The sequence below is a fragment of the Anas platyrhynchos genome, chromosome 7 (assembly GCF_047663525.1).
Source record: "Anas platyrhynchos isolate ZD024472 breed Pekin duck chromosome 7, IASCAAS_PekinDuck_T2T, whole genome shotgun sequence".
Taxonomy (NCBI): domain Eukaryota; kingdom Metazoa; phylum Chordata; class Aves; order Anseriformes; family Anatidae; genus Anas; species Anas platyrhynchos.
Window position 1 is genome coordinate 25,399,413 of NC_092593.1, and position 15,360 is coordinate 25,414,772.

At 33.8% G+C, this 15,360-nt stretch overlaps 1 protein-coding gene across 4 annotated transcripts in view; it reads right to left on the reverse strand.

The window, feature by feature from the left end:
• Positions 1–15,360, reverse strand: part of CERKL (CERK like autophagy regulator) — a 56,719-nt gene that overhangs the window by 7,354 nt on the left and 34,005 nt on the right. For all 4 annotated transcript variants that reach the window (XM_038182014.2, XM_072041040.1, XM_038182012.2 and 1 more), the window contains exons 4-6: positions 10,423–10,486; positions 6,561–6,703; positions 1,456–1,530 (exon numbers count right to left, since the gene is read on the reverse strand). In XM_038182014.2, the coding sequence (XP_038037942.2) occupies positions 1,456–1,530; positions 6,561–6,703; positions 10,423–10,486 (282 nt within the window). The remainder of the gene's footprint in view (positions 1–1,455; positions 1,531–6,560; positions 6,704–10,422; positions 10,487–15,360) is intronic.

The window sequence follows — 15,360 nt, forward strand, 5'->3', positions numbered from 1 at the left end:
GGAAGTCAAGTTTTACTAATGAAAACTGAAATCAATTTAGATATTATCAAAACTGGAAAAGTATGCAATTCAGAGAACAATGTTCAGATGTTTCAAAATGTTAAAATTGTTATTTCAAAAATCCAGCCAATTCATCAGGCTGAACATGGTCTGGCTTTCAATTACTCTACAACTTTTCAAAAATCATTATCAGAGGAAATGTAATGTTGCTACATAAACACATTTGAAACTTATATTTAAGAGTTCCTGAAACTACTCTAGTACAATGTTTAATCATTACAAATATTTTGTGAAAAGGCTGCAAATGTTGGAAAGGGCCTTGAGCATTCTGGTGTAGTGGAAGGTGTACCTGCCCATGGCAGGGAGATTGGAATTAGATGATCTTTAAGGTCCTTTCCAACCCAAACCATTCTATGATTCTATGAATTGTTTTTAAAGTTAGAGATTTTAGATATCTAATTCTGTTCAAGACGGAGTACATAGTTTTTTTTCTGCAGTAGAACCTGTGTGGTTTCCATTAGATTGAGTGTCTGATTTTAAGTTCAGATTTTGCATGCAAATTCATGTATTGCTATCTAAACTACATAGCAAAGAGTTCCACTGCTGCCTGCAAAAGTATGGAAAACATTTAGGCTGAAACTTCCTTCCCCATTGTTCTCTGTTTTTTAGTTTAAAAAAAAAAAAAAAAAAAAAAGTGCCCTAAAGAAAAAATGCTTTAGGAAGAATATTATCATCCCTCAACTAAGCATTTCATACTTTCTAAGTCCTGAAAACAAGGTTTCCACTGGCAACTTAGTTTTTCCTTTTAGCATAATTGCATTTTCACGTTTGAAAACCTATTTGTTGTGCAGACTGAATGGCAAGTAAGACAGTTTTTCTACTTAATAAAGCTCTCTTATGGAAACTATTCATTTTTAGAAGAAATGCACACAGAGCTAAAGATAATTTCTCAGAAATATGACAATACTTCCCTGAAAAGTCCAATCCTAATCACTTTGTCAAGCAGAAAGTATTGCATAGCTTCCTATTGTCAGCAGCAGGTACATTAAATTAAAGTAAGCAGATGAATATGCAACCAATCATTGCATAACATACTGAGTAACACAGTTCACACAATCAAGTCTGGAAAATGTTACTTTTTGCATTAAAAGAACATCAGCAATAGGACACAAACGCCAAAATCAGACATTATTCCATGGCAGATCTTTGTTATCAGAAGATGAGGTCCAGAACCACTGTTACTGAGCTATATGCAAAAAACTTTCCACATAGGTATACAGGTACATTCTAATACCCTGTAAATCAGGATAAATTCATTTGGGTTTAAAATTCTTACAGTAGAGTTTATAGCGCTATAGCATAACATCATGTGTTTATTAAATACCTAGTTAAGCCAAACTTCTAAATGCTGCTTTCTTATTTAAAAGCTGATAAAATGTATGTAAAAGTATTTACCCATTACAATGTGCAGCGTTGCAGTCACTGCATGTTTAATACCATAGAGAGTATGGGCCAAAATATTAGTAGTACCTGTAAATGTAAACATAAACTATTGTAAAAATAAGAAAGATATATTGAGAATGACAAGAAGCATATATTATAAATGCATTAAAAACAAACAAACAAACAAAAAAAACTCCCAATTACTTAGTCTTGGTAACAGCAAAAATGATAAATAGTACAAATTAAAAGTATAAAAATTTCCAGAGGTCTATAAAATCTGCTCTGAAAATTCTTTAATAAGTGCCATAAAAAAAACAAGGGAGGGGAGGGAAAGAGTTTAGTAAATATTGCTTTTTTAAATTTTAACCAATCCCCTTTTAAAAATGTCTTGTTTTATACTGAAGTGCAATACTGAGAAAGTATAATAGAAAGCAGATTATCTAACAGGATGCATTTGCAGAATGTTTTCCCAAGTTGGAAGAATAGAATGCCCTGCCAGTGTAAAACAACAAGTTTCCCAGAAACAATAAATAAATAAATAAATAAATAAAATCTACAAGATCTAGTCAAAGATAGCTAGATGTTTCTCCCCTTGCAGGCTACCTCTTAGGCTCTTAGAGGCACCCATGAATATGGTTGATTATAGCGTGTCAATTTTACATATGAGAACAACACTAATGATTGAAAAACAGCTTTAACTTGGCCAAGTAGCAGAGCCACAGGATCCACTTTTGCACAAACAGAACACCAGGGCCTGCCGCCAAGCAGACAGGATAGAGTACTGAGTAAGGCATGAAAAATTTGATAACACATTAATTAAAACTACAAAAATTACAAATGAACAATTTAGAACCTAACATTCCATAAAGGAATGAGTTCATTTACGCAGATTTTCAAATCGTTTTCTTGTTGCTTGAATAATTTAATATGTTACAGCAGCAGTAGACAATTCTGGATGATAAATTTGCCTTAAATGTTATGGATGCATTTAAACTTTGTCAAAAGTAGGGGGGAGGAGGAGAGAAAATCAAGGAAAGGGAAGAGACCATTACATTTCAAACAAGAGGCAGTCAATATTTAAATCCACACTTTAAAAGTATTATGTACCAAGCTGAAAATCTATGTCTCAAAACATCTTTGATCTCCCATTAGTGGTAGAAAACAACCGTAAATATGGAAACATTGATGTACGCAGTTACATAGCTGTAAAGGCATCTTGTTTTATGTTATGCAGCACTACATGCTTTGATTTCTTTTCCAGTGACTTGTAAAATAACTATGAATTTTATCTCAGTATCTCACAGGGTACCTGTTACTTCCCTCAGGTCACCTGAGTCTCTGAAAGCAATTCGGAGACTCATGGAAAGCCTTCACAACCTCAGAGAGAGAAGCTCTGACTAAGGGCCTCCAGGCTCCTGTTATGTAAAGGAAATAAGCGAGGTACATCTCTCTGGATAATAGACATAAAACATTCTTTGAAATTTACATCTTCAGTGGTACACGGAAGAAATCAGATTACATGCAGTTTGATTCTTTGAACAATTCAAACAGAAATGCAATTTAATTCACGTATTTCTCTGAATTTTACAGGTGACTATACCATTACATTTACTTCCCCTTTCCCTAATAAAAAAAAATAAAAAAAAATAAACCCAGCAAATTTGGCTTATGAAGTACTTTGAAAGATGGATAAACTCCAAAAGCTAAACATGAATCTTCACTTTTTTAGTCCAAAAGAAAATTTCTCTAAATACACCAGCAGGAAATGCAGTTTATTATGTATTTGTATGTCACTGAAGATCAGGATAGTAAAGATCAGACTTGGTATCTCTTAAACCTGGAATTCCTCATTTAAGGAAAAATAATTCATCAATATAGATGGCAGCAAGATAACAAATGGTCAGGGCTGAAATCAATACCAATCTTCATGCTGACTAATTAGAGCTAGATCACATTCCTACTTACCAGGATAGCACAAGTAATTGCACCCTTCTCTTAAATCTGTGGAGCTCATTAACATTTGCAGAAGTAAACAAGACAAAACCCTGCCCTTTCCCAACTCCCAAGAAATAAGTCATGCCTGTGTTCAGAAATGTAAGTGCTGCATCCATATGAGCCCTTCCACAAGTTTCAGATCCAGGACCAGCACAGTAATTTTGCAGTAGCAAGCACTACCACCTACTTCAGAAAAAAACTCTTACTAGACACCTAACAGCATCTTGACCTCAATGACAACTGAATTATGCATCTCATTACCTATGTCCTGTACAAACAGAATGCCACAAAGAAAGCTTATAAACAAGGCCATAACAATAAAAGTTATTCCAAAAAAAAAAAAAAAAAAAAAAAAAGAATACAAACTTTCAAGCTTTGCTGACTTAAATGGTGAAATCATGACTTTAATGCCATCATTCATCTTTCCAAGTCAACCATCCTTTTCCAACCTTTCCTGCCCTAGGTAAACTTGGAATATTATTTAGCAATAACAAGACGGTTCCCCTGACCCCTGTTGTATTACACTACAGAGACTAATAGCCTTCTTTGATACTCATGTCTAGGCTTTGCACTCCTCACAAATTAGAGAGGGTCACATTTTGAGATCTCACCCCAACTATGCAATTTACTGTAAAAGAGGTTTCAACTGTACAACTCCAGCATCTCAGTCACCAGCTTTTTATTTATTTTTTTTTACACAGAAACAAGATTTTATTATTCCAAAACCACAATTCTGCTCAAAATACTCATCCAGTTTCCTGACATTACAACTTCCTACAACACTCTTCCTACGAAATGCACAAAAGTGTCACAGTAAGGACAAAGTGTCTGCAGGTCATGTAAAGCATGACTGATGAAGGTAGCAAACAGAAATTGTAGGGAAAAAAATTGTCCTTGGAAGTGCAAGCACTTCTGCAGTACAATTAACTTAATTAACCAGACAACATGAATATTCATAAGGCTGTTAATGTCTCCCCCATCCAAACAGATAAATGTGATGTAATGACTTCCTAGTCAAGCATAGCTAAAATTCTGATGAAAACTGCACCAACATTTTGGTTCTTTGCCTGAAATATCACAGAAATTAACAGTCCCTCAGTAATATTTTATTTTCCGAATTAATTGGAAATCATGAATTTATTTAAATGAACCATTTAGGACTAAAAGGCTCGCAGTCATCTGATACAGATTGTCTCTTGTTCTACAACAACTGGATCGCTTTTTTAATGCCCTTCTAGTTCCCCCTCCCCTGCCTCTGATTCCCCCTCCATACAGTTCCTTAGCAGTAGTTCCCATAGCAACAAACACTCTTGCTATGGCCAGCAGTACCTCTGCAGGCTTCCCCACATCTCATCCATTTGATTTTGACCAGAATAAGGCAGCTCAGTCCGCTACCTCAGCAGAGGATTTTAGTAAAAATGTGCCCTTCAGACCTTTCTGTCCAGGAGGTGAGAGTTTCAAAAGCAGTTCCTCCCCATCAACTGTTCTGAAACTTCAAAATGCTGCTCTAACTACTAATAGTAGTGGCCAAACCCAGATTTTAATCCATTTGAGGCATACAATCCCATAACATGGCTTCTATTCTGAGACATAAAATCCTCATGATTTGGTTCAATGGATTTATGGGGATGGAAAGATTAACTGACCATTAAGGTGCATCATCTTCATGTACACAAGTATCACACTTACCTAACTACTTTTTGAAATGTCAACAGTATTGAAATAAAGTAAGCTTCAGAACATTTTTAAGAAACTATTAAGAAGTTTCTCACACTATCATTATATAAATTGGTCTCAGGCTCTTTCAAGGAAGTCTATTCCAAGGAAGTCAACGTGCCATTCTTTTGGGTCTACATATCCCTTTTGATTACAGCACTCATCTGTTGACAAACTGAAGACAATAAGCACTACTGATGATGCACAGTGACCTGAGTACAGCCAGAGTGCATGGAGCAAAGAGCTGGAGAGATTCCGTCTCACCACCATCAAGACATTCACAGCACCTAAAGTGATAAGTGATGGTCAAATTGCTGATATAAAATTCATTTGCTTAATTTTTGAGATCATTGCATCTTTGCCCAAGACAATTTCAAGTTTGTTTGTTTGTTTTTTTAACTTGAAAAAAAGCTTGTAAAATCTTGCATTTTTAGAAGCCACCATTTTAGATGCTGGTTTTAATGCTGCTTTCAGAAGTGCAAAGTAAAGCACTTAAAACATGCTTGCTCTGTCTGGAAGTGACTTGCTCCCTTTTTAGTAAAAAGCAGAAAAGAACAATTTACTGTTCACCTGGCTGCAGGGCTTTTTTCCTTACTAGTTAAAAATGCCTGAGAAATTACAACAAGCAGTCACATCAACAGCCACACCACGGGGTACTTTCCATGCAAAAATACTGCTCCCCTTTCAAATGGAAGATACCAATGCAGTATCAGCCTTGCCTCTACTAATTCTAGCTGGTCCAAGTAATACTGAAAACGGAAAATTGGAAATGTTGGTGGAGAAAGGAAAAAAATAAATCAAACACACAAGATTTAAGTACAAGTAAAGAAAGGAATAAGAGTATTTTAAAAATATATATATATATATTTTATGTATTTTCAGATCTATACAAATAAAGAAGAGATAAGCAGTTTTGAGTGCACGGTATTTTTTTAATATCATCTGAAAAATGTATTCATAACACACCATTTAAAAATAGACTGTAAGCATGAATCCAAATGAGAATCTGCCAAGAAAACTAGAGTGAGAAGCAAAATCACCATGGCTTATGTTAAAGACATTCTAGAAAATAAAGTTTACATTTGGTATCATTTCTGTTGGCAAATAAGGGCAAAATGTGATCTTCTCATGGATCAACTGAAGATGATTTTAGTTTTATTCTCCCAGAGCTACTTCCTTTAGGCAAAGAGCTCATCTGTGCCATTACTATAAATTATCATAATGATTTAAAATCTAGTCATTTGTAATCAATCTAAATCACTAATTTAGGTCATTTATCCAATAGTTCCCTTAAGTGACTGAAGCTTTAGCACCAAGAACTGCCTTCAGTAGCCAAAACTATAAAACATGCCAGAGGGATTTAAAACAGATGACTGACAAAATGTAACAGTACTGTTTAGCCTCACCTGCTGGTATTACTCCAAGAGGAACTGACGCTCTGACAGGCGCTGGTATATAGTCTGTACCTTTTCCAGCATCTATCTGGGCTTTAAGTAGCAGACCATGAGCAACTTCACTGACAGATCCATCTCCACCAACACAGACTACCCTATTACAAAACAAAAATGCAAAAGCTGTTTCGTAACTGAGCAAACAAGGACAGTACAGCAACCACACCTCGTCTACATAACAGCACTGCAAGTAGCTAAAAAACATTCTTTCTTAAAGACTTGTTAGCACTTTACTGCCAGATCAGTGAATATTAACTAACAAGATATAAGAATCCTTATTTCTGCTTCTTTCTATCCAAGTAGTAAGAAGTGTGTTTAACAATTCATAAATTACAACTCACCTTATCACAAGCTATGTGAGCGCACTGGAGCCACAGAACTGAACAGGCACAGGAATTAAGCACGTGCTCAAGTGCTTCAGTGGAGAAGTTCTTCAAACCTTTCAGTACTGACCCATACAAGCATTCTGCTGCTTTTTAATTACCATTATAATAACAACTCACCAAATATTACAATAAAACTAAAAATACTTGAAAACAGTTAATCCTGGATACTATGCAGGCAGTTGAGGGATTTAGCAAGGTATAAAACCCTAGTACCAGCAATCCTTTGCATGAAGGTACTTAATCACTGCTTCTGGAGCATGTAATTAAACTCCCACCTGCTGTGGCTATAGAGAGGAATGCATTTGTCTGTAAAAGCTCAGTTACAGCAAGTGTCTTTTTTTGTTGTTGTTATTTTTAGTTTTATTTAAGTAACTTAGAATTTGATTCTCCAAATCTGTATGACTGAAAGTTAGAGGTTATTAAGGTACACATTTTTAAATATAAAAATGGTAATAATATACTCCAAACCTTTAAAATATACATAAGTCAGGTTTACTTTAGGAGGCACTTAAAGTATTTCTTTCATACATCTATATGAATGCAGTTGTGAAATTGTCTGATAATTCAACCACAAAAACAAACAAACAAACAAAAAGTAAGCTTTAAATTAATAAAAAATGTTTCTAAATGTTTAAATTCAACTATCACAGATTCTATTTTTAAATTTAAATTCTCAGGAATATTTCCACTTCCTTCTATCTAAACACTGCTCAAAGTGAATAAAAAAAAGGAAGAAAGAAAGAAAGAAAATTTGGAGCCCATTCTCTTCCTGCTTGTAATCAGGAATCATCTTCTTTTATCTCATTTTTGGTTTAGCTCTTGTTTTATACCTAGGCTTAAATATCCCTGCCACAGCAACAAAAACATGATAAACTGTACACCTAGAGGGACTTAAATGTGGATGCTGGATATTAATACTTTTTAAAACAGATGAATATTCTTCTAATTTTGGGGGGCTGTGTTTGTTGTTGTTATACACAGATGAAGAATCCACAAAACAACAATAACAAAAATATGCAAACTTTGTGTGTGTGTGTTTAAATTAATTTAACATAAATCATCAAGAGTTGCTTTTTTGGCCAGAAACAAGAGATACCATCAGGCACCAGGGATTCCAGACCTAATCAGCAAGAACCTGCTATGCATAAGGAGTAGAAAGCCTTGAGCAAACAGATTTCACTAAGACCATGAAGAAGCCTTCTTAGAGGAAAAAACATCTGTCTAGCCATCAGACACAAGTTTCTTAATCAATTGTTCCCTAAAGTCTGACTAACCCAAGCTACTCTAAACAAAATCCATAGTAGCGTAGGCCCCTAATTAGGGAAGAAATACCTGTATATACCTTGCATATTTCTGTAACTGTACAAACAAGAGAATGCAGCTCAGAGGCATCATAAATGCACTTTATTTCTCACCACAGCTTGGCCCCAAGGCAGGGAAAAAGCACATTGCCAACATGGGTAATTTCAGTACGAAAAAAAAGAGGGGAGAGCAAAAGAGTTGAAATATGCAAGATGCATGACATATGTCTATGATCTTGCAAAACATAGTGGGAGCTGGAGAAATCAGAGAAAATAAATGACATAGAAGCCAGACAAAAACAGCTTTGACAAAGAATTAAAACACAGCAGTATTGCTTACAGAAAGCACCGAGATACAAATACGAAGAACTTCCAACACCCTACTGCAAGTTGAAAGCTTCTGATTTATTTCATATACTGTTTAACATGCAGGGAACATAACTCTTTTGGAAAGAAATTCGAGATCAGAAGTTGTATTTTACTGTACTTACCTACTGTAATGAATAAAATCCTGTTCTGTCTTGGAGGCAGGAAAGCACTGTTATCCTGTTTACATTGTAAACAGGGAACTAAGGGACAGATACAGTAGCTGACTTGAACAAAACTGAACAGGAAGCCAGGGCACAACTGAAAAGGACTGGAATCTGCCAAGTCACAAACAACACTGCACAGTATATGAGTAAAACTTCTCAAGACTCACTGGAAATAGTGAAGTGACACCATGTCAGGTGGCTACTTGAATTGCTAAAAGGGTAGATTTTCATCTGCAGTATGATTTCATGGCTATGGAGTTAATTTTCAATTCAAAACAGATCCCATACATTTTCTGGTTTAATTTTAAATAAACTAGAATTATAATTAAAATTTTATTTGGGAAACACCGAAGTGTTTTCTTGAACCATCAAGATACCTCCAGCTACATCAGTGGAAAAAATTACCCTTGCAATTCATTTTCCCTACAACCTCGCATCAAAAAAGCATCCCAAGTTAGATATTGAATAGGATGTTCTTATTGTGCTTTAGTGAACAAGTACATGGATGGAAGCCAGGCTTTTGGGGAAGTTATAAAACGTTTTTCAAACACTTCAGAAATTTACAAACAAAAAATACACACTTGAACAACCAACTTAGAAAGGATGGGGATCTTTTCACCTCAGACATCCAGTCACCATGGTATTTTCTTCCAGTTTCTTCTGTTCCTACTTCCCTTTGTATCTGGCTACTAGAAAGATGCCTCACACAAGTACTCCAGTAACTGCACCCAACGATCACAGACAAAACAATAAAATATGGCTCAGTGCAGAAGAGGTTTGTGCAAGAGAATACATGATCGGCTTTTCCTTTTTGCTTTCATATCTGCTTCCCAGGACAAACTGGTTCCCCAACCATCACCCCAAAAGACAGTTATGGAATTGAAATAAATTATCCTCAAAATTTGAAATACCTAAAATACACCTTCTGATAAATTTTCTCATGTATCTCTGTAAGTTTCTAGAACTACTAAAAATTGAATCAGTCTATAAAACACTTAAGCCTTGTTGTGTAGCTCACTGCATATGCTTATAACAGCTCTGAGAAATGCAGTTAGACTTCCACAGCACACAAACCTATTCCAATTTATTACTGAATACTCCCATAAATGTAAAAATAACTAAGATTGCAGTATTAATCCACATAGCTCCAAGTTTTTTAAAAATGATTGAACAAAAATTTCATTCTCAACTTGAAATAAGCTTGAATGATTTATTTTTAGAATTTTTAATGGAAACAACAACAACAAAAAATTCAGGTAACTTTTAGATAAAACGTTTTCCTTAAGAGGCATTTGAATGGATAGAGTGAAGTACAAAGCACTTGCTTCATTCCTGCAAATACAGAATGAAGTTTTCATGAAATGTATTTAAGAAAGCTTTATGTTTATTTACCATTATTTATCAGTCTAAAATATATATTTTTTTCAGTAAGTAATAAAAAAAATAAAGCACCTAATTAGTATTGATTTTTTCCATCTGAATATATATTTGAAATGGAATAACTCATGAAATACCTACTGGCATAGCTTTGGATGGAATAAAAATAAAAACTAATGTTATGATGCTTACTAACATTCATTGCCACTAATCAACTTACCCATCAAATGCCTGGAGTTCACATTCTTTCAGTACTGAGAGAGCATGTCCTTCATATTCAGTTACTGTGGAAAATGACATTATTTGTTATCAAAAGATTAGATAAAATAAGATTTCTTTTTTTTCCTTCTAGCATAAGGAACATACAGTAATTTGGTTCAGAATGTATTTTTGGATCAGTAAATGCATTTGAAAAGGTAAGTTGTACAGTTAGTCTAGCTAAAAGATAAGACATGGAAACTCAGCTGGTATGAGACACAGGGCTATTTAGTACATTTAAATCCAGAAAACTAGAGAAGATGTTTGTTGCATCAAAATGGAAGTTTTAGCACTGACACAGTTGGTAAAGTTCAGGAAAATGTAAGCGTATCCTCAGTTAAGACTGAATTATTTCAGTATCAATCACATCTAATTGCCTTTGTGTTAGGATATGCAAATTGCCAAGTCAAAAATATGAGTTAAACACAGAAGTATGAAATCAAGCCAAATACCAGTGACAACAGAATATAACACACAGAGGAAGGTGGCACAAGTATACACCAGAGTTCATAGCCTCTGGAGGAAATGAATCTGTCACTCTACATTGATGTCTCTGTGTTTGCTGATACCCTACATAGTACCGTAAATGCCAGCGAAGACAGGATAAACTGGCATACTACAGATGGCACAAAGCATCATAACTACATTTAGCATTTTCTAGGCCAGCTTTGCCAGAAGAGACAGCCCAGCTGCATCCACCCATCAAAGATTTTTGCTGACTGACATGACACTTGCAGATGGATTTTTTGTGTAAGAATGTGCATGATTATATGCAAAATTACATTAATCTTTCATGCTTGTCTGTCCCTGGTGCTAGCATAGTTCGAGGCTTTTCTCCAGTGTTTCTAAATATTGTTAAAATTATTAGTCGTGGTGTCTAAAACAATCACTCTATATCTGTACCTGCTATAACATAGTATTTCTACAGACTACTCAAATGCTGCTTACAAAAATAGAAAATGCTTCTCTCTCCAAACTCACATATATAATAGTGAGTATCTAATTTCTGTGAAAAAGAAAAATCAAAATGAAAGTGATAAAATCTCTACATTATGCACTAAAAATTGTCTATCAGCACATAACTTCAAATTTTGCAAAATTCTAGTACTTGGTGTTTTGGAAACTCTTAATGAAAACTTAGAATTATTTTGATATTAAAGTTAGAGAAATATTCTGCTACATAAATGCATATTAATAAAATAACTTTCAGGTATTGCTTACAGAAATTCTTTCATGCAGGACCTATTCTGGAAGATCAGAGCACAGTATTTAAGCTATCACTGTACTCAGTGTTGTTTTTAAAGATGGTAACTCTATGTCTAGCAGTATGTGGAGCTTGTGAAAAATAAAAACCAATAAAATTGTGTGCACCATGCAAAAATGATGCAGAAAGACTCAAATACCTTACTGCTACTTCAATGAGAAATAAAATCTTCCTGTGAAAACACAGTTGGTTACTAGGTTAAATGCCTGCTTTTTAAATGAAGGTAATGACATTTAGAAAGTTCTGCGTACAATCTAATTAAAATGGTATGGCAAGTAAGATTTTATATTGTAAAGGAAAATATGCTCGGTAGTTTCCTAATGTAATGATGTAAGTTACATTTATTATTACAATATTAATTCGCTCAAAGAACAAGGACATGAAAATAAAGAAGGCACAAGTCTACAGAGAAATCAGTAAAGGAAGTTAAAAAGACACAGATTGATGGGAACTCCATCCTCTTTGCTTCTAATAGCTGAAATTTGAAAATTACAAAGGCGAACTACTGCTAGGCATAAGTCTTGGGATGATTCCAAGAAATTTAAAATTTGATGAGCAAATGGCAGAGGAACACAGTATCTGTTTTGAAGCACTGTGACAAAAACAATAATTAAAAAATATATGAGATTTCCAATAAAAAACTTGACGACTGTTTATAGAATATCTATCAAGTATAAAAATTTTAAAAAATCAACACATGCATAAAAAGACCACGTCTAAAAGTTCTCTGCAGGCTAGACAACCTACAGAAGCACATGTAAAAGTCATTCTGATACTTGGAAAAAAAAGATAGATGTTTGAAAATTTTGGTCCTTGTTTTAATTCAGGAGGAAAACCAAATTTTGCTAAGAGGAACAAAGAACATCTTTCACAGTTTAAGGATTCATGTAACATAATTGGCATAGATAGTATTATTTTTTTTTTTAGTGATTTCTAACACAGAATTTAATTGAAAATGTTTTCCTTTTTCAAGACATTTTGTTCCAAAGCTCTAAATTACGGTAGGGAAAAGAAGGCAATTGAGTGATTTTGAGTTGAAGAGAATCATATAATCCAAAACATTGTAACACCATATCTAATGTAGCAAAACAAGAAACTAAGGCTTCAGTCCTCACATAAAGAAAAAAGCGATATATAATTGGTTCAATGCTCCAAAATGTGGGACACTTCCACATGACATGCCTAAATGCTGGCACTCATGTCACAGACCAGTGCCAATAGGATTAAAACTGCTAATAAGAACAACAGATTAACTGGTGTTAACACTGGAGGAAAAAAAATAATATTAATGTTATTTAGCACACTGCAAGTTTAAACCAATGTTATTTGCCCAGTTCTCAATCATTCACTTTTCTTTTGTGATTCTGCCTTAAAAATGATGGGGGTGAAGGGGAGAAGGCTACTGTTTTTGCCAAAACATCCAGCTTGTAACTGTGCATAAATGGAAGCAGAAGACTCAAAGCTAGAAAGAGAAGACAAACTAGGAGCCTGTTGGGTTTACCTTTATTTTTTTCTTTCTTAAGTTTGTGTAGGATTTTGCAACATGTTTCTAAAATAATAAAGCCAATCATCAGTATTTGCCAATACTTGTAGGTGTCCCAGATTTGGGGGAAGATTTTGTTGAACTGGACTTTTAGAAGAGTCATCGTTCTTCTAAATGTCATATCCCAACAGCAGCACTGTTAAACTCTAAAACTCTTGAAAGACTGTATAAGACTGTGTAAAAATACATTACCCTTTAAGACCTGTGGTCAATCTCAGTAAAATCAATGCATTTTTAGCACGCAAAGTAATATGGAAAAAAAAATAAAATTAAAAAGATTATTCCAATAGAATTAACAGTGAAAATTAAGTCATGAGAAGGTTGATCATGTAAAAGCCAAAACCACTACACAGTAACACCAAGAGCCAGCTAGCAAAACATGAGATGGGATAAGCAGAGTTCTGTCTTTCATCACTTCATTGTCCAAGTTTCATATTTTTTGTTGTTGTAGTTGTTGTTTTTAATTATATTTAAAGTCTTGCATTGTATATGCACTCAAAATCACTTCAGAGATTCAAATTTGCTTTAGGATTTTTGTGTATGAATTTTAAGCTTTGAAGAAGTATATGTGTAAAGACTAGAAGTAAACTATCTTCAATATAAAAACTGTAGAGAAGCCTTCAATTTGTAGTACATAATACACCTTTGTACACTGCTATGGAAGTAAATGGTCATGTTTCAGAAAAGCAGTAATAGTGAGATGCGTACTTCAACATCACAAATAAAAGCCATAACAATAATTGGAGGAAAAAATCTGTTATATTTACTCGAAATGAAGCACTTAAGAGTTTTATTAGGTGTCACCAGTGAACAAGACTTTCAAGCGGTCCCACTGTTTTTTATTTTTTATTATTTTTTATTTTTTTAAATGCATATCTCTTTATTTAGTTCTCCACTAGCATTTAAAACCCTAATGTAGTTTTCTCATTTTGCCTGTAGGAGGAGTGTTAGGCAACTAATAAGCACTTCAGTATTTGGATATTAGCAAAATAACGTTATTTTTAAAGGTAAGCAATTAAACATTTATCTAGCTAAAAACAGAAGCTTCTTTTCAGAATTTAAAAGAAAAATAATCAAAAATAAACTTTAAATTGTTTTTCTTCAAATAGGAAAATGCTTTTAAAAATCACTAACAGCGATAATCATAGCTAAATTCTATGAATTAATCTTTAAAACTGTTGGTACATATTTGATATATTACACTTTAGGATTTCAGATGACATTACATAGCTAAAAATGTAATCTTACACAAGTTAATTCTGCCTTTAGCTGAGTTTTACAAACAAGGTTATGTTCACAGCAAAAATAAAAGAAACACTAACCAGTAGTAAGGAATTTTTTAAAAGGGTAATTTTATTTAAATAGTTGTTTAAAACAGCTAAGTAATAGTTAATTTAAAACATGACATAGTTAGTAATCTCTTACTAAAGTCTGCCTGATAACATATAAATATATATATATATTTATTTATTTTTAAATTGTGACCAAGCAACATTATGCTCAATTTCTAAGAAGACAGCATTATTAATAATTTGTTTATGCTACTTTGTCTTGCAGGTGAAAAATGCATCTGTGAGAATTAAAACTCACATAAAGCTTTTAATATTCCTTTGTCAGTTAAGAGAATTTAAGAAAAAATCACTACATAATTCTAACAGACTGAATTCTTTTTCACACTTTTTGTGTCTTTAATCTTCATTTGATTTTACTTTAAATTGTGGGCTAAATGATTTAAAAATATATAGAAACAGGTAATAAAATTAGCAAGACAAATCTCATACAAACACGTATCGCGTTATTATATTCTTATACATAAATCAGATTTTCTCAGAGTGCTTTCTGGCACGTAGCCTAAACTAGTCATGATTTCACAAGAAGTTTACGCAATAACTACAAGACAAACCCCATATCTTTAATCTGGAACCAATTGTTTTGCAAACCAAGTACAACAGACACAGGAAAAACACTTTTTGATATTAAAATGTCTTGCAAGAGAGTTTACACTTCACATGGATATGAAATGCATAACCAAAGAACAGCAGTGTATTAAAGGGAATTATAATGCTATGAATATAAAATTATTTGGAACAGGA